At 40.1% G+C, this 18158-nt stretch overlaps 1 protein-coding gene across 9 annotated transcripts; it reads right to left on the bottom strand.

The window, feature by feature from the left end:
* Window positions 1-4679: 4679 nt before the first annotated feature.
* Window positions 4680-16294, bottom strand: LOC122880942. 9 transcript variants are annotated; one of them, XM_044206475.1, is made up of 4 exons: window positions 13603-16294; window positions 12307-12583; window positions 9886-10403; window positions 4680-6137 (listed from the first exon to the last, which is right to left on the bottom strand). In XM_044206475.1, the coding sequence occupies exon 1, from the start codon at window positions 15286-15288 to the stop codon at window positions 14383-14385; it is 906 nt and encodes a 301-aa protein (XP_044062410.1). In that variant the 5' UTR covers window positions 15289-16294; the 3' UTR covers window positions 4680-6137; window positions 9886-10403; window positions 12307-12583; window positions 13603-14382. The 9 variants fall into 9 exon arrangements, with proteins under 9 accessions (XP_044062410.1, XP_044062413.1, XP_044062411.1 ...); XM_044206478.1 differs by lacking the exon at window positions 9886-10403; XM_044206476.1 differs by lacking the exon at window positions 12307-12583.
* Between the last annotated feature and the right edge of the window lie 1864 nt (window positions 16295-18158).

Below are 18158 nucleotides of genomic sequence, written 5' to 3'. Positions count from 1 at the left end.
AACGTTAACCGTTATCTCGTCACTGCATCGTATTTACACAAGAAGAGGCCGGAAGGAAATGGACAGGGAGAAGAAAAGTGTCTCTGAGGGAAAAATTCAGAGGAAATTCATGAACGCTCTTAGTTTTCTGGAGCATTTTGTTAAGGAGAGGCTGGCTTCATCGAACATGCCCTAGGCCCCAAATCAGCCAGACTCTGAATTTACTGAGGTAGATTGTAAGAATGAAATTATCCACAGATCAAGTTTTAGTTCATCCCAAAAGATTTTAGGTTGCTGATAATGGTAGATCAAATCACAAATATTTAGATTTTAATTAGTCTATGTTGAGTTTTACAGTTAAGGCAAACGTACATTTGCCAACACTTTGCCTTAGTTTCATGGAAAATTAAGTATTAGTTAGTTGCTAGCTATATATACAATATTTTGGGGTAGCTGTAAGGCAATGATACAGTTTGGATAATTAAAATATATTTACCTGTGTAAAATAAATGTAAATAATACATAAGTATTTACCTGCTAAGCCCCATCTCAAAATGTTTTCTGCTGAAAAACAATCTTTGTCTTATCCTCATAGGAGAGCCAAGGTGAGATCCTCATAACTCTCACCGTGGTATGAGTGGAGCAAGACCCAGTTTCCATTGCTAGAAAAGCAGTGGAAACTGGATGTGCAGTAGTGCCCTTGCCTTACGAAATTCGGAACAAACTTTTACATTAGGCCTTGTAGATCTAATATGAGTGAAGATTCAGCAACTGGATTGTTTATTTCTTGTCTCAAATTTGTTTAGAAACAGATTTTGGTGGACTGCTAATTAAGTGAAAATTTATGTAGCCTACTTCATACAACATAACCCTACTACGCATGCTTAAACCCTACTGGCTCACAGAACTAGTGGCCTCAGGAGGGAGCACTGCAGTTGAATCCTCCTCCGCCCACTGGGCACGATCCTGGGAAAATTAAGGCTGGCTTGCTAATGCTGGGATATTTTGGCTTAATTTTTGTTCAGTGGGAGTAAGTGGAAACACGTCGACCATCTTTATTTACAGTCTATGAGTCGTACGAGGAGGGTCACAAGAACCCTGTAGCAACAGTTCATCGTCGTCTGCTGTGGATAGCCACAGTTCCTTGGCTGATGCAGAGGACTCCAATAAATATGGTAAGTTTTGGTTAAACTGTTATTTTGGCTGTGCAGGTGTAGTTGGAGGGTCAGGGACCAGGTCTGGCCAGAGATTAAGTCTGGACCCCTTTCCAACACTTGCACCAAAGAATCAGAGTCTCAAAACACCCGAACAGAATCACCGAAGAAGGTCAGAGTTTGATGCACAGAGTTTATTCTTTTACTAGTTTAATTCTTTAGAACTAGCCCTGGAGTTGCTCCAGATACAACTGAATCTCAAAGTGTTTCTGCACTTATTTTATTGTACACAACATACTGGGAATTTTCCCCACCTACTTTCTTAAAAACCTTTTAGATCATCCCCGGAAATAATGGTATCTCGTCTACTTTATTTGGACAAGTGGGTTGCCCCTTCCTGACCCCCGGACTAATCTAATGGTGTTTAGCTGAATCCTGTTTCAACCAGTTCGGGCTGGTTTTCCCCTGGGTTTTCCCCATTATTTCCAAGGGGTGTCTGAAGGGGATGCGTGGGAGATGGTATGACTTTGTGGGTGGTCGTCACGTACAGAGCCAAAATGGCGCCCAGACCCACGAATCTCAAACCAAGGGACAGAGCCAAAAAGGGAGGACAGGCTCTATTTGTCCTAAAGATAACGTGCAGCTTAGTTGCCTAAGATACCATGTTATCTGGGCTGTTTGAGATGTTTGTAAGCGTGTAAATGTATGTGCAAAGGTGTGTGTGTTATTGGAGATAAAAGAGAGGAAAGCACACAGAGTAAGGCACAAGGAATCTCAGATGCCATGGCTAAGCGTAATAACTGTCCCTTTATCACACAGTAATAGGGCAGCAGACGTTCGTCCAACGGTCGTGTTACTGGACCTCAGTCTGATAAAGCACAGGTTTTAGCTCCCACATTGGCTAAAGCTAACAGAGTTAAAACAGCCCCACGGCGTGGTACCGACACAAAATTGAACGTGCTTAACACAAAGAAAGACACAAAGCAATTCAAGCGCAGCGGCCTGTCACTTTGCAAAATAAGCAAAGCACAATTCACAACAATGAAACTTAGATGAAATAACACAGTTATGAAATCTCTGCCCAGACACAAGCCTCTTACTCGAAATTGCTCTCGGCTAGTGATTGATGCATCCATTTGTTTTGGAGTTGTCCAGCTGAGTTTCTCTCAGGCTTGGACGCTGACAAAGCCAGGTCCAATGGCGAAACTGTTCCTTTCGGGTCAGCAAAGGAAAACAGCGGTTGACATCGGTAGGGAGAGGGGCTCAGCAGTGATCTTGCTCTCCGTGAAGGGAATGGTCTGTCCGTGTCTCTTCCTTCTGCAGGTATGGGATCGTTATGGGGAGTAACGATCAGGATCCAAAAAGTATTCAGCAAACACAAAACAGTCTGTTTCTCATCCAACGAGATAAGACTCGTTGGGAAATTAAAGGCTCACGTGAAAAGCATCTTCTTGTGGTAATGGCAGTTACCGTGGCGAGAGACGTGATGTGCCTCACTTTGTAAACGGGTGGTGAGGCTAGGCAAGGCCCAACACTGAGCAAAATAAACAACTTAATGAATCACAATTAGCCTACCTCAAAAATGACAGTGGGCAGCCCTCTGAGCAGAGCACAGACCAGTCTCAGCAGCCAGGAAAGAGATGGACTATTCCTGGTGCTTCATCCAGGGAAAAAAAAAGCAAATACTGGTCTGGACAGCAGAATGAACGAACATATGGCTGAGCAAAATAAACAACTTAATGCAATGATGGAAGCTGAGCGGAGCCACCACCAGCAGGAGTCCTTAACCTTTGAGAGTTTTCTACAGGCGCAGCAAGAAGCTGAAGAGCGTAGATTCAAGGCCTTACAGGAGCAACAACAAGAACATAATAACATAATAGAATGTTTATGCAGCTTATTGGAACTGTTATGAATGCCATGTCAAACCAAACATCACACCCACCTCTGTTCAAGTGGATGTCACTGCAACATCTGAGGGCATACCCTATGTCCTAGCTGCCCACACAACAATGCTATGCCATAACAATCCATGCCCCACCTGCCCACTTAATCAGCCATGCTCACCCCACCTTTCATACCCACCCCACTATTCATGCCCACTCCACCAGCTATTCCCACTCCTTCAACTATGCCCACTCCTTCAGTCAGGTCAACTCCATCTGTGAACCAAGATCTTAAGTGCCAACAACCCATCCTTCTGAATATGGTCCTTGAGGAAGAAAATGATGTACAAGTATTTCCTTTACTGACTGAGCAAGAGGTCAATGGCAACACACCTAAGTTTGCATCCATTGTTTGATGGCTCTGCCAAGTTGAAATGGTTGATCTGGAAAATGTAGAAATGCATTATTTTCAGGTTCAAATGTATAGCAGCAGCATAAAACCCGAGCTCTCCTCTCCAGATCATCAGTTTATCTATGTGGTACAGACGCATGGCCTAGTCACTGTCTTCTTGTTATTTCGTCTCTTTTGAATTCGGTTAACCTGTGTTTTTTCTCCCCATGTCTCAGGATCATACTTTGCTGTATAATCTGCCTGTCCCTGTAACATTCCCAGCCTGTTTTCCTATGTCACCATGAGACTTTGAGTCAGCCTCTCAAACCCTTCTGCTCCCAATTCAATTCAGTTTAATTTTATTTATATAGCACCAATTTATAACAGAAGTTATCTCATTGCACTTTTTATATAGAGCAGGTCTAGACCGTATTCTTTATAATATTATTTACAGAGACCCAACAAATCCCACCATGAGCAAACACTTTGGCGATACTGGCAAGAAAACATTTTTAACAGGTAGAAACCTTGGACAGAACCATACTCAGTGGTGGGCGTGTTGGGTTGAAAGAGAGAGAGAGAAGGGGGTAGAGGTAAGCACAATGCAAATTCCACCTAGAATTAAAAACAGTAATAATGTAATGGTAGTGGTAATAATATTAATAAAATAATAGTAATGATAGTCATAAGAATAATAATGACAATAAGAGTAACAGAGCCAATAACAACAACTGTAGTAGCAGTTGTCGAGCAGGAACACAGGGGCAGCAGGTGGCCCACAACCACAGATCCAGTCTCTGCAGCTCCGGAGGCAGAAATACCTGCTAGAAGCGACAGAAGGAGAGAGGAGAGAAACGAGAAAGCAAGAACTACATGAGAGAGAAGATGTCGAGTTAGTAACATGCAGTAATGGGATAAAAATGCATACAGATGGAGAGGGAGAAGAGGAAAGAGGAAAGAGGTGCATCATGGGAAGTCTCCTGGCAGTCTTTGCCTATAGCAGCATAACTAAGGGATGGTTCAGGACTCACCCAAGCCAGCCCTAACTATAAGCTTTATCAAAGAGGAAAGTCTTAAGCCTACTCTTAAATGTGGAGATGGTGTCTGCCTCCCAAACCCAAACTGGGACCTGATTCCACAGGAGAGGCGCTTTATAGCAGCATTGTGAAATAAACCATTTAAATTTAGAGCTCTTGTCTGAGTCCTGTTTTTGGGTCGTGACCATTACTAAACGTAACATTGCCATTTTCTGCCAAGTTGAAGTGTTCGAGCTCGAAAATGTACAAATGCTTTATTTTCAGGTTCAAATGTACACATATTTATTGAACTGTTCTGCCTTATTGAACAAAGCATTTAAAGCTTAGCCATTTTATAAATGCAATAAGGATTTTCATCAAACATAAAAGCGCTAGTTCTGCACTATTTTCTACCTCAAAAGATGTAGCCTTCCCCCCCCCCCCGCCATTGTATTTAAATGGTTCAAAGATATTGATCAAATAATGCACTGCTTCACTATTAGACTTTGCCACCTCTGTTATTGTTTTTATATTGTAGCAATGAATTTTTCATATTGAAAATTGACAGCCAATAACTCCAAAAAGTACTTTTTTTATTGTGGTAAAGTCAATAGTAATGAAAACATGAATGAAAGAATGAGCTCAATGTTGATTCATCAGTAGAGATCATGCAGTATATTGTGATCCAATCATCGTACAATATTTCTATGAACTTACAAACACACAACCAAAATGAAGTTGAGAGTGTAATCGGGACAAAAATAAAGCATTCTGAACCACCCATTTTGTACAGTACATTAATGATCAATCAATGTATGTACATTGTATTAATTGGATTTGATCATTACATTTTTAATCAATTCAAATCCATGTGTTGCACCCCTAAAAAACTACTATTACTGTCTTTCTCCAGTATATCTCTGCACACTGGGACTTGAAACTGGTGCACTGTCACACCCTGAGCCTAAAGTCTAGCAAAATAGACACACGGGGCATTTCTAATGTCACGGCATCATCCTCACCTCCACCCTGATCAGCCTCCTCAACCCTTCCAAAGACTGCATCTTCCTCATCAAAATATTCATTATGTAATTCACAAAAATTATGAAGCACACAACAGACCATTAGTATTCTGCTGACAAAAGTGACAGGGGTGTTATTTCTCTTAAATAGGCACCTCCACCTAGCCTTGAGCCTCCTAAATGCTCTCTCTACTGTCCTCCATGCCTTACTGAGCCTGTGGTTGAACTGGACTTGTTCTGGTGTAATGCCTCTTCCCTCAGCAAAGGGCTTCATGAGCCATGGGAGGAGAGGGTATGTAGAGGCACATCCAACCCCTCGAATGACTTTGTCCATCCAGGCAACAGGGTTCCATCTTGGCCGGGGCGGTAGAGTGAGGATTTGGCAAATACCCTCGCTTAGTGGACTTTACCAGAGTAGCCTATGTTTAAGTCCCAGAACATCACCTGAACCTGAACTGGACCTGAACTCCAGGTTGGTGGCCAGCCTCCACAGACTAACAGCAACCCATAGCTTAACAGGGACAGGTTGGTGGTGGTTGGTGTTGTTCCTGATGAGACTTGGCGGCAGGAGATCACATAAGTATATGAAGGTACCCCTTCTCATGCGGAAGTTTTGCAGCCATTGCCTGTCAGTCCAGGTCTCACTCACATTCTGCCACCATTGAGAGGTTCGTGGTTGAACCCACAGGCTCCTGTAGCAGGGGAGAAAGACAACATTTTTAGATTAAATATTTATTGAATAAAATGCTAATACTCTCTTAATATCTGGTTGATGATAGGCCCACTTGGTCAGCTGATTGCGCCATTTACAGCAAAATATTGTAATATTTATTATTTTTAAAAGTACTTAATTATTATTACTGTACTATAAATGTATTATTGTTATTAATAATATTTCATATTTATCAGAATCAGAATAAGTTTTATTACTTATTTTTTAGTAGGTTTTTACTTACAAGGAATTTGCCTTGGAAAGAGGAAATAAAAATAAAGGCAAAGTATTGCAACAGTCAGGAACATAAGTATAGAATAAAACATTTACAATAAAAATATGACAAATATACTGTAACAAATACAATAACAACAAATACGTACAATATATAATAATTATAATATGCCTACAGCGTCTCATGCTGAAAGTGCAAAACAGGGAAGTCAACATGATGCATCTTGTCTCTGTATCACAGGTATTTTAAGCAGACATTGTAAAAAGAGGACTTCACCGTGATGATCTGTGTGTTGCAGGGCCTTGTCATGCTTACACAGAAACACATAGGTCAAAGTGATGTGCAATGTGTACCACAGGTATCGCATCCTGAGATTGTAAAGACGGGACAGTAATGATCAGTGTGTAGCAGGGCCTTCCCATGCAGACCGTGTAAACCTGGGAGACCAGCCTTCTGTAAAACACGTCTGTGCATCCTGCTGCCAGGCTTCTCGTAAATACAGCAAATCCAGAAATAAGCAGTGTACCTATAACTTGCTAACATTTCTTGCATTCCTTCATGAGAATGAAAACATTACCAGAGCAGACCATAACTTTGTTCTGGATAAAGATATTGTGCTGTATAAAGCAGGCAGGAAAAGGGTTCCTAATCATATCTATTTGACTACAGATGAGCTCCCTGATGAAGTTCTTGCACGCAGGTATATACATTATGTGGACATGACACAACTTTCCAGGTATGGCACGTTTGGTGAACCTTTACCTGGACCTGTACATAGCTTTCTGGACCTAGAGGCAGGACTGAGTTGCTTGTTATCAGATGTGCAGTATTCAATAAAATTTTATTTATATAGCGCTAATTCATAGCAGAAGTTATCTCATTGCACTTTTCTTATAGAACAGGTCTAGACCGTACTCTTATATTATTTACAGAGACCCAACAAATCCCACCACGAGCAAGTACTTGGTGACAGTGGCAAGGAAAAACTTCCTTTCAGAGGTAGAAACCTTGGGCAGAACCAGACTCAATGGTGGGCGGCAATCTGCCGCTGCCGTGTTAGGTTTGGAGAGAGAGAGGTTTAGAGAAAGAGAGAGAGAGGTTATGGGGGAGGGGGGTGGTGGTGGGGGAGAGGTAGGCACAATGCAAATACCACCTAGAATTTTTAAAATAGTAATAGCAGCATAACTAAGGGATGGTTCAGGACTCACCCAAGCCAGCCCTAACTATAAGCTTTATCAAAGAGGAAAGTCTTTAGCCTACTCTTAAATGTGGAGATGGTGTCTTCCTCCTGAACCCAAACTGGGATCTGATTCCACAGGAGAGGAGTTTGATAACTGAAGGCTCTGGCTCCCATTCTACTTTTGGAGACTCTAGGAACCACAAGTAACCCTGCATCCTGGGAGCGCAGTGTTCTAGTCGGGTAATATTGTATTATGAGATCACTATGCATTACTGTTGATGAGAATGTTGTGTATTGCAGTATTCAGAACCAGGTCAGGCAGTTTATTTGATCCTGACTCCAGAACAGCCAAAGGTTTGCCCCTACCCCTGGGTTCACGTACTCCTGGTACTGCTGTCATGCTGACATTCACACATCTCAGTGATATGATTGACAGGCTCACAAAGTATCACAAGATGTTAGGAACACAGTCCTCCTGTAACTATAAGTTGAAACCTGTGGAGTTCTACAATGTGAACACAGCCAAGCTGAATGATGCTATCCCGGACAGTGAGAGTCGGCCTACAATTCAAACTGATGCTGTACCAACTGCTCTGCTGGATGATGCTGCTCAATGCTGGTTTATGCTACATAAACAATTCAAATGTAAAAAATGTTTGCTGCTCACAACAGTCTTTTCTTTGTCTCATCAGAAATAAATCAACTTCTTATTTGGAGCATCATAGAAAAGGTTTCAGTCGTAGTCGACTACAACTGACGACTGACTGCGACTACGACTGAAACCTTTTCTACGATGGAACAGTCCTCGACGAATGAGGGACTACACCGTCTCCTTATTTGGAGATTACTGAATTCTGACCTGTTTCTCCTAAACCCCCCCCTTAGGAGCAAAAGAATAAATCAATCTAAGTCCCGTTTGAGAATAACAGTAGAAACTAACAGTAGAAAAGCAGCAGTTCTTTTGCTGTGCTCATAGGCTTCTCAGAGTTTTCTCCTTATCAACCTTATGGAGCAGTAAATTGACAATTAAGAGAAAAGGGCTTGCATGATTCAGATCTCAATATTGTCCAACTTGGGTATCAGGTATGTCTTATGTATGTCTGATAAATGGCTTGTTGGCAATAATTTAAGAAACACGAGAAAATGTGTATAGAAATGAAATGTGAAGGAAAAGTAATGCAAAACATCTTTATTAGAAATTAATTACAATCTGGAAAATGTTACGCCCCAAATATAAACAATTGGATGAACATAATTTCATCACGCCAACTTTATGCCATCTAAACAAATCGAGTAAAATCTCACATCTGGCATTAACAACAGATACCAACATTCCTGTTCTTCCAAGCTTTGTTTTTAACATACTACATGTAACTCAAAATTCTTTTCAATGCATGAAACATAAACTCATTGTCAGTCCTGCAATACAGATTCTAATAAAGGTTCTAATGTTCAGTTTTGATGCTACAGTTTTAGAGAGGGGCTGATATAACTATATGGTCATTTTGGAGGGTTTAGTTTGTGGTGCTGTTGAATGGAGTTATACTGAGAGTTGTTAATATTTGGTCAACCCTCTGATATAACTTGGTTGGTCAAAATATTGGAAACACCAACAAAGAGAACACTATAACCTACATAAAAGGTCAAATTTATTACAGGGCTGGTGCATTAGTTTTAGCTAGGTGGGCCTAATAAATTGGAGTGTATATGCATGTAGGAGATCTTAGAACCACAATAATATTGGCTCATGAAGAAAACTGAGCCTGCATAATTCTGCACAATCACAAGAACAAAGCTTTCAGTGCTTTCAAGATTGAAGAAAATAGTCAAAAGTAAAGTAAGTAAAAAGTAAAAGATACACACATACATCACAAATCAGCATCAGAATAATCAAAGATAATTATAAATAACTAATGAATAAAGTCCTCGGGGGCACCACTCTTCTTAAAGAAGAGAAATGATAGCTAATTAATTGACTGGGTCTCATAAAATACACTAAATTTGGAATTTGCAATTTGGAACTCAGGTTAATAATTAAATAATTATTAATAATTAAATTAATAACTATAACCAAATTACCATTACCAACCACCTCTTATGAAACATTAAAGAAACCAGCATAATTATACACAAGCATTTTTAAAAAGATAAACAAAGCAAAAACACACAATAAGAACACTAACTCTAAATACACTAGACTACAGAACAAAGGGTGTGTGTATGTGTGCGCGCAGGTCTGGGTGAGCACCAAAAGGAATGTGTCTGTGTGTCTTTGTTCTGGCTCCAAAAGAGAGAGAACAAAGCATCACTGACCTTTTTATTGACCTTATGATATCCGGGTCACAGGTCAGACTGGCCAATGCTGTTCAATGGTTCTCAGGTTTGTGGGACAAAAAGAGAACGCAGTTAACCAACCATCCAAATGAATGAATTCATCAGTGGAGTCTCAGCACTGCTGTTTCAAAGCTTTACACTTTGTGCAGTGGAAAAACAATCTGTCTGGGATACAACCAAATACTCACTCCCACCAGTAGCTTGTTTTTCAGGAATTGTCCCTTTGATGACATCCTCTGTGTATCCAGATCGAGGAAAATCTTCTGCAGGACTTCATATGTACATTTGAGGTCTGATGAGTAGCATGTCAGTCCAAATAAATCAAGAGTCCAAAGAAAGTGAGCACAATGCTCCCCATTCCACTGAAGACCTCCAGTTTTTCCCCATCAGGACACCGGTGTCCTCTGGGTCAGGCTCAGGCTCTGCACCATCCCTCCGCATGACACATGCCACATCACACATTGCTCCATGGAACTGCTGGCCTCAGTGTCTGTATTCTGATGGGTAAAATACAAAAAAGCTAATAAAAGCTAAATCGTTGGTAGCCGATGGGTTCCGAGATTGCATTTCGACACTACCACTACTACAACAACAACAATCTTTACTACTACTACTATCTTTACTACTTTCACCATTCAACTATCAAAATGTTCAGCTCTTTAAGGACATTTATGCTTGTATTTTTAGTTTTTCTACCTTTTATAGTTTTTAAAATATTAAGCTTTTTTAACAAAAAATTACAATGTAAGTCAATGGAGCAATCTTCAAAAAGACTTTCAACTATTATAACTATGACTATACTAACTTGTATTCAGCTTTTTGATATCTTACAGTTTTTTCAATATCCCAATTTATGTTTGATGCTTTCTTCAGTCCTTTTCTGAGTTTATAATGAGTGTGTATTGGGCGGAATGTTCGGAGCAAGAGTGAGGGACCCAACTGTCAGTGCAGAATTTTCTCCATCTTCTCTTCAACTTGCTGTCATTCCCACAATTTTTACTCATCATTTAAGTAGGAAATTTGTGCTGGTCGCAGACATAACTATGGAGTCAAACTCAGTTGCCACAGTCAGCTTCAGAGTGACAGCCAACTGCCGTATAGACTTGCAAATAAACTGACCAGAATTTTCAGGAGGGAAGCAGAAAAAGGGACATTTCTAACATGCTCTTCTTCCCACATTTTTGACACTACACACAAATCTCACACAGCCTCTGCAGCAGGTTCTCCTCTCTCTTATAGTATTTTAACTTGGCGATTGGAGTTACGGTCTTTGAGCTAGAAGCAGGAATTTGAGAGGTGCGTCACAGCTAAAATCTCTATGATATTAACTCTGAGCCAGGAGTCACACACCTGCTGTGTGTACTATCACCATGGCAACCTTTGATCTCAGTGGGGAAACAGCTGTTTTAGATGAGGTATTTAGTGCAGTTTGACACACAAACACAAGTTAGTCTGAAATCCATTCACTTACAGTAGGAAATCCCAGCACTCAACTAATGGACCTTTTAAACCATACAGTATAGGAGAAAGACATGTATGAATACATGTGTGTACACACACACAGACACACACACACACACACACACAGGTCTTAGAAATTTTCAAACTTTTTCAAGTATTTTATTAAGGTATCTACTTGTTCATACTTTCAACTATATTGGATTCAGGTAGGGCAGGTTTGGTTATTAGCAGAAATATCAAAGATTATTTTATATTTAACCTTAGCACTGATTAACAATCAATAACCTCGACCAACAACCTTAGTCTAAACACTAAGCATACAATAATCAGCAGGCATAAAAGATGAGTGTAGATATGTGGGTGTGGGCAATAGAGAGGGGGGTGCAAGAAAGGTGGTGGCCACGTGGGTGCACAAAGCCAAATGGTGGGCAGACCCATGAATCTCAAACAAAGGGACAGAGCTAAAATGGAAGGACGAGCTTTATTCGTAGCTCATTCTAAGCTACCACGTTATCTGGGCCGTTTGAGATATGTGTAAGCATGCAAATGTACGTGCAAAGGTGTGTGGGTTAGTGGAGATAAAAGAGAGGAAAGCACACAGTAAGGCACAAGGAATCTCAGATGCCATGGCAAAGCGTAATAACTGTCCCTTTATCACACAGTAATAGGGCAGCAGACTTTCATTCAATAGCCATGTTACAGGACTTTGGTCTGATAAAGCACAGGTTTTAGCTTCCACAGTGGCTAAAGCTAACACAGTTAAAACGGCCCCATGGCGTGGTACCGACACAAAATGGAACGTGCTAAACACAAAGAAAGACACACAACAATTCAGACGCAGCAGTCACTTTCCAAAAAGCAAAGCACAATTCACAACAATGAAACTTAGATTTTATAACTGTTATTTTACCTATCTCTGCCCATACACAAGCATCTTACTTGAAAACACTCTCGGCTAACGATTGATGTGTGAGTTTGTTTTGGAGTTGTCCAGCGGAGTTTCTCTCAAGCACGGACGCTGACAAAGCCAAGTCCAATGGCGAAACTGTAGGGAGAGGGGCTCAGCAGTGATCTTGCTCTCCGTGAAGGGAATGGTCTGTCCGTGTCTCTTCCTTCTGCAGGTATGGGATCATTATGGGGCGCAACGATCAGGATCCAAAAAGTTTTCAGCAAACACAAAACAGTCTGTTTCTCATCCAGCGAGTTAAGACTCTTCCTAGGGAAAATAAAGTTCATGTGAAAAGCGTCTTCTTGTGGTAATGGCAGTTACTGTGGAGAGATACGTGATGTGCCTCACTTCGTAAACAGGTTACTGTGGAAATGGCAACGGGCAGTGTGGAGCGCCAGGCTTTATAGAGTTGGTGTTGTCATAGCTGTGCACCGACATTTCGTCCAATAGGAATCTGCTGTTTAGATTCAACTGAGCTCTCGTGTTGGGTTCAAACAAGATCTTGTCTCAATTTCACATTCACGTGTGCATTAACAGTTGTGTCGGCTTGGTGCCTTTCTATTGTTTGCTCTTTGTTTCTCAGTCAAGCCTCTTAGTGAAGGCTTTGGCCTTTCCAGGTAGGCCTGTCTTTGTCCCTCACTTGTGGTGAGGCTAGGCAGGGCCAAACAAACTACCAGTTACTCCAGCTTAGCTCCTATCCATCATTCATACTTCAGTTGCTTCTTCATACAGTTAAGCCAGAAATCCAGTTTAGCTCACAACCATTAGTCAAGTCATGCAGCTCACCTCCTATCTTACTCTATATTTTGCATCCTTCAGATCATTCCTTCTTTCCCAACTATTCATATTACTTCCTACACTTTTTCATCTCTTATCTTTTCATTCATACTTTCTAAAAAAAAAATGTAATTTAAATAAACTCCATTCAAACCTTATGGTGTTCCACATCTTTCATACATTATTTGTACAATTCAACTTTTAATGTCAGCAATTCAGTTTAGCATCAGATAAGCAACAGACCTTAACATTTTTTACATCTTTCATACATTATTGGTATTATTCAAATTTTAAAGCCAGCAATTGAATTTAGCATCAGCTTTTTCAACAAACCTTAAAATAGTTCACATTGGTCATACATTATTGGTATCATTCAACAGCCAGCATTCACACCAGCAATTTCTTGAGAAATTGCTTCTCTAGTTAGTCAGTGTATGCCTATGACTACTCAATGTACATTACCAATACATTCTTTGGCTTCATATATTCGTGAAATTGAGGAAACTTACGAGGCCATGGTTGCTCTTCCCCAAGCTCCTGACGAAATTCCAAGATCAGATCCAACAAAGAGTTTGAAGAGTTTCCCCTCGGGAATAAATAAAGTATTTCTGATTTCTGATTCTGAAAAACTGGTCAGCTAACTCCGGCTCAACACGCCTTCCTCTTGCCCACCGGAGACTTGCTTCCATTGTGTGCATTCCAAGTTATGGAAATAAACACAGTAATGTTAAGCAAAAGCAACAGGCTAAGTAAAGGACAAAGACACACAGGCTAACGTTATAAGATTCAGACCAGCCACTTTATCATGTCCCAGTTACCCACAAAGTTTAAAAAGACTGTGGTTATGTCAAATTAATATGTTTTTACAAAAGTACAGCTTAGGTAGAGAACGTGGCCTAACGTTAGCGTTTTCCAAACCTCAGCTAACTTACCTATAACAGAGAGTTAACGATTAACGTTAACAAAGTTAAGCATAAAGCAAGCGATTTATCTTATCTTGCTCCATCGTCCGATTTTGCTAGTCTTGTACACTTCCTAAATGTGTGGTTGAAATTGCACAAAAGATTCCGCAGCGCCATCACCAAACTATCTTTCTTCACTACTTCAATCTGAATCTTCACCGCCGCCCCCCTGAAAGTTTGACTTCTTCTAAACCTTCTTCTTCTGTTGAGTTTTATGGCGGTTGGCATCCATAATTGTGCATTACCGCCACCTACTGCATTGTAACAGCTTCACAGTGTAAAGTACATACAGTGTCCACCCAATGTGATCCCATGCCATAGTCCATTCTATATCCCAGACCCCATTGTCTGAGTTGGTGCAACTCCTTCCCTCAGTGTAACATCCAGATCCTCTCCAGATGTGTCCACAACATTCAAGAACCTCCTTGCAGCGTCCAGCACCATCTTAATCCTTTCCGACTTCCCCTTTATTTCAGCCGCACAGTTTATAACCATGGCAATAAATGCCAGAAATCGCTTCTTGTCCACACTGATGCTCTGATTATCTCCATTTCCTTTCTGCTCCTTTTCCTTCTGTACTACCACCATTTTACTCTTAGCAGCTTCAGCATATGACGATCCCTTTTCTGCTCTGATCTTATTCATTTTTACTTCCTTAATTCTTTTTGGACACTGTGCTGGTCCCGTATGGTGGTTTCCCTCGCAGTGCAGGCACTTTGCTTGCTCTTTCTCCACTTTACACTCCTCCACATTACAGTTGTCCTTCCCACATCTCCCACATCTTCTGCCTCCTCTACATCCTGCAGCAACATGTCCATATTCCTGACAGCAGAAAGATCTGAGAGGCGCTCTCTCATATGGCCTCGCCCTGTAACACACATAATCTACATCCACTCTTTCCGGCAACTCCCCCTCAAACGTCAAACACACTGAGTTACTGTCCTCCTCCTCCCCATTTCTGAATCTTGTCAGCCATTTTGCCTCACACACATCTTCAACCTCCTGAAAGAACTCGGCCTCCACTGTCAGTGGCACGCCGCTTACTACTCCCTTCTTCCTTATTTCTGCACCAAGTGGGAAGCAGTTCACACTGCTGTGATCTCCAAATGCATGAATCTTCAGGGCTCTCTCTCTCTGACGCTTTGACACACATTCAATGATAATCATCCCACTTCCTGTTATCCTGACCGATCTGACATCTCCGAGCTTTCCTCCTACAAACTTTCCAACCATGTGGATCCTTGAAAATGCTGTCTGTTTGTGTCACAGCTACCATCCCAACAAGATACTTCTCCTCTTTCTGACTTTATTCACTTGAGTTACTCTTCTTCCTTTTCTTTTTCTTTTCAAATCCTTCTCGGGTCCTCGTTTCTAATTTTGCGCTCAGATTCCTCCTCCGACTCCCCAATTGGACAAACTGAGTACCAGAAGAGCAAGGGGAGCTTTCATAAGGTCGAGGGCGAAATGGATCGAAGAAGGTGAACGTAATACAGCTTATTTCTGTGGTCTTGAGAAGAGGAGACAGGAGAGAAATATTATTAACACACTGATGATAAATGGCTCTGAATGCACAGATGCAAAATTAATCACAGAGGATGTCCACAGATTCTACAACGACTTATACACTCCTTCTGACCGAGGCAGAGATTTATCACTTTTGGAAAGTATTAAACATCACATTCCCTCCATCAGCTCAGACTTTAAGGACTTGGTGTGACTCAGACATTGAAATGTTTGAACTGGACAATGCTGTTAAACAGCTGCCTCTTGGGAAGTCTCCCGGGCAGGATGGACTCTCTTTGGACTTTTATAAGCACTTTTGGGAGGAAAAGTTTTCTTCCTTGCCATAACGGAAAGTATCAAAAATATAACTCTAATGACTACTATGAAACAAGGGCTCATATCACTTATTTCAAAAACTGGAAAGGATAAGAAATATCTGGACAATCTGAGACCGATAACACTACTTAATGTAGATTATAAATTGTTGACTCATGCCATTGCAAATAGGCTTAAGGTAGGTATCTCGCAAATTATCAGTGAATCTCAGTCTGGCTTTCTCAGAGGTCGGTCAATCCATGACAATATTAGGCTTGTTCTTGATTTATTGGACTATAGAGACAATATCGAAGATGATGGTTTTATTTGGTTTTTGGATTTCTGTAAGGCTTTTGACCGTGTAGAACACTCCTTTATGTTTAATACTCTACGGTACTTTGGTTTTGGAAATGCCTTCTGTGATATTATTCAAATGCTGTATAGTGATATCAATAGTGCCGTTCTGTTGCCCTTTGGCACATGTAGACGTTTTGATGTAAAGAGAGGAATACGGCAAGGGTGCCCTTCCTCTCCACTATTATTTATTATGGTTGCAGAAATTCTGAGCATAATGATAAAAACGTGAAGAATTAAAGAAATTTGATGTTTTGGGATATCCACTTGCGATAAGTCAGTTAGCGGACGATACCACGCTGTTTTTGAAAAACAAGACTCAAATACCAATAGCTCTGCAAGTTGTTGCTCGTTTCTCAGAAGCATCTGGTCTTTATCTAAATGTGGGTAATTGTGAGCTGATGGCCATCCACGATCACCCGCAAATACCGTTATATGGTATACCTGTTAAAGATCAAGTCAAATATTTAGGTATTATTGTAACGAAAAGTGAAATAGATAGAGAGTATAATTTTGATGGTGTTTTAAAGAAGAGTAAAGCAATTCTGAACATGTGGTTGCAGAGAGACCTATCTATTTGTGGAAGATTACTACTCTCTAAAATGGAGGGTCTCTCGAGACTTATTTATCCAGCATATTCCCTGAACATACCTCAAAAAGTGATCAAACAAATCAGTCAAAATAATTTCAATTTTCTCTGGAAAAATAAGCATCATTATATAAGGAAAAATTATATTGTTAAATCTTTAGAAGAAGGCGGCCTGAATGCCATTGATTTCGACCCAATGAATGGCACTTTAAAATTACGGCGGTTACAAAATTTTATAACAAATCTAGACAGTTTCAGGTTCAATCTCCCCACTAAAATTTTCTCTAGTTTTGGTGGTGTCGAATTTCTTATTAAATGTGATTTTGAGTTATCCAAATTACCCATTAAGTTTCATGGACAAGTTCTCCAGTACTGGAAATTAATTTATAATCTAATTTTTCGCCCCATGATACACCTTTATGGAATAACAGCTATATACTGATTAGAAAAAAAACTTCTTTTACAAACACTGGGCTGAACAGGGTGTAATGCTGGTTTTACATTTACTGGATGACAGGGGTAATTTACTTAACTATTCAGACTTCATTCACAAATATAATATTATTTGTTCTAATCAACAATTTACACAAGTCATCAATGCGATTCAACAAGCTATTATTGGTTCTGTTAAAGGTTTCTTGATGTACACACACTCTGTTCCCCAACTGTTTCCCTTAACTATTCAAAACATTTCCTTTTTAGACAAAAGATGTAACGACAAGTTCTTAAGATCCGTATTGTCCAATGAATGTTTTCCTATGCCTTTAAGAAGACGAAATATTATGGAGGGTTTCACCAGTCAAAATATCAAAAAGTTTAGATGTAACTATTTAAAACTTCCGGTCCCACCCAAAGCTAAAGAGGTACGTTTCAAATTGTTAAATATTGTTTATCCATGCAAAGAATTTTTACATTCAAAATTTAATATTGAGGACAATGTTTGTACTTTTTGTTTAGCTAACATTGAAACAGATGAGCATCTCTTTTTCTTGTGTGTTTATTCAAAGATATTTTGGGATAGTTTCTGTATTCGGGCTTATCAAAATAACTTGGGTGTCCGATCTTTCGATTACAATAATGTTAAATTTGGCGTTGTGCTGGAGGACAAATCAAAAGATTTAACAATTAATAGTATGATTGTTATGGCATTTTTTTCATTCACAAATGTAAATTTGGCAACACTAAACCTTTATTTAATGTTTTTATTCATGATATGTCATCTTTAAAAGAGTCTGAATTTCTGTAAATCTAAGAATGTACTCTGGCTATGTAATAATTTGGATGCTCTTTGTAACTAACTGTAATAATGGCTTTCTTTGTTCTTGGTTTCATTTTTGTTCAA

The sequence above is a fragment of the Siniperca chuatsi genome, linkage group LG9 (assembly GCF_020085105.1).
Source record: "Siniperca chuatsi isolate FFG_IHB_CAS linkage group LG9, ASM2008510v1, whole genome shotgun sequence".
Taxonomy (NCBI): domain Eukaryota; kingdom Metazoa; phylum Chordata; class Actinopteri; order Centrarchiformes; family Sinipercidae; genus Siniperca; species Siniperca chuatsi.
This window is presented reverse-complemented; position numbering and strand designations above follow the sequence as displayed.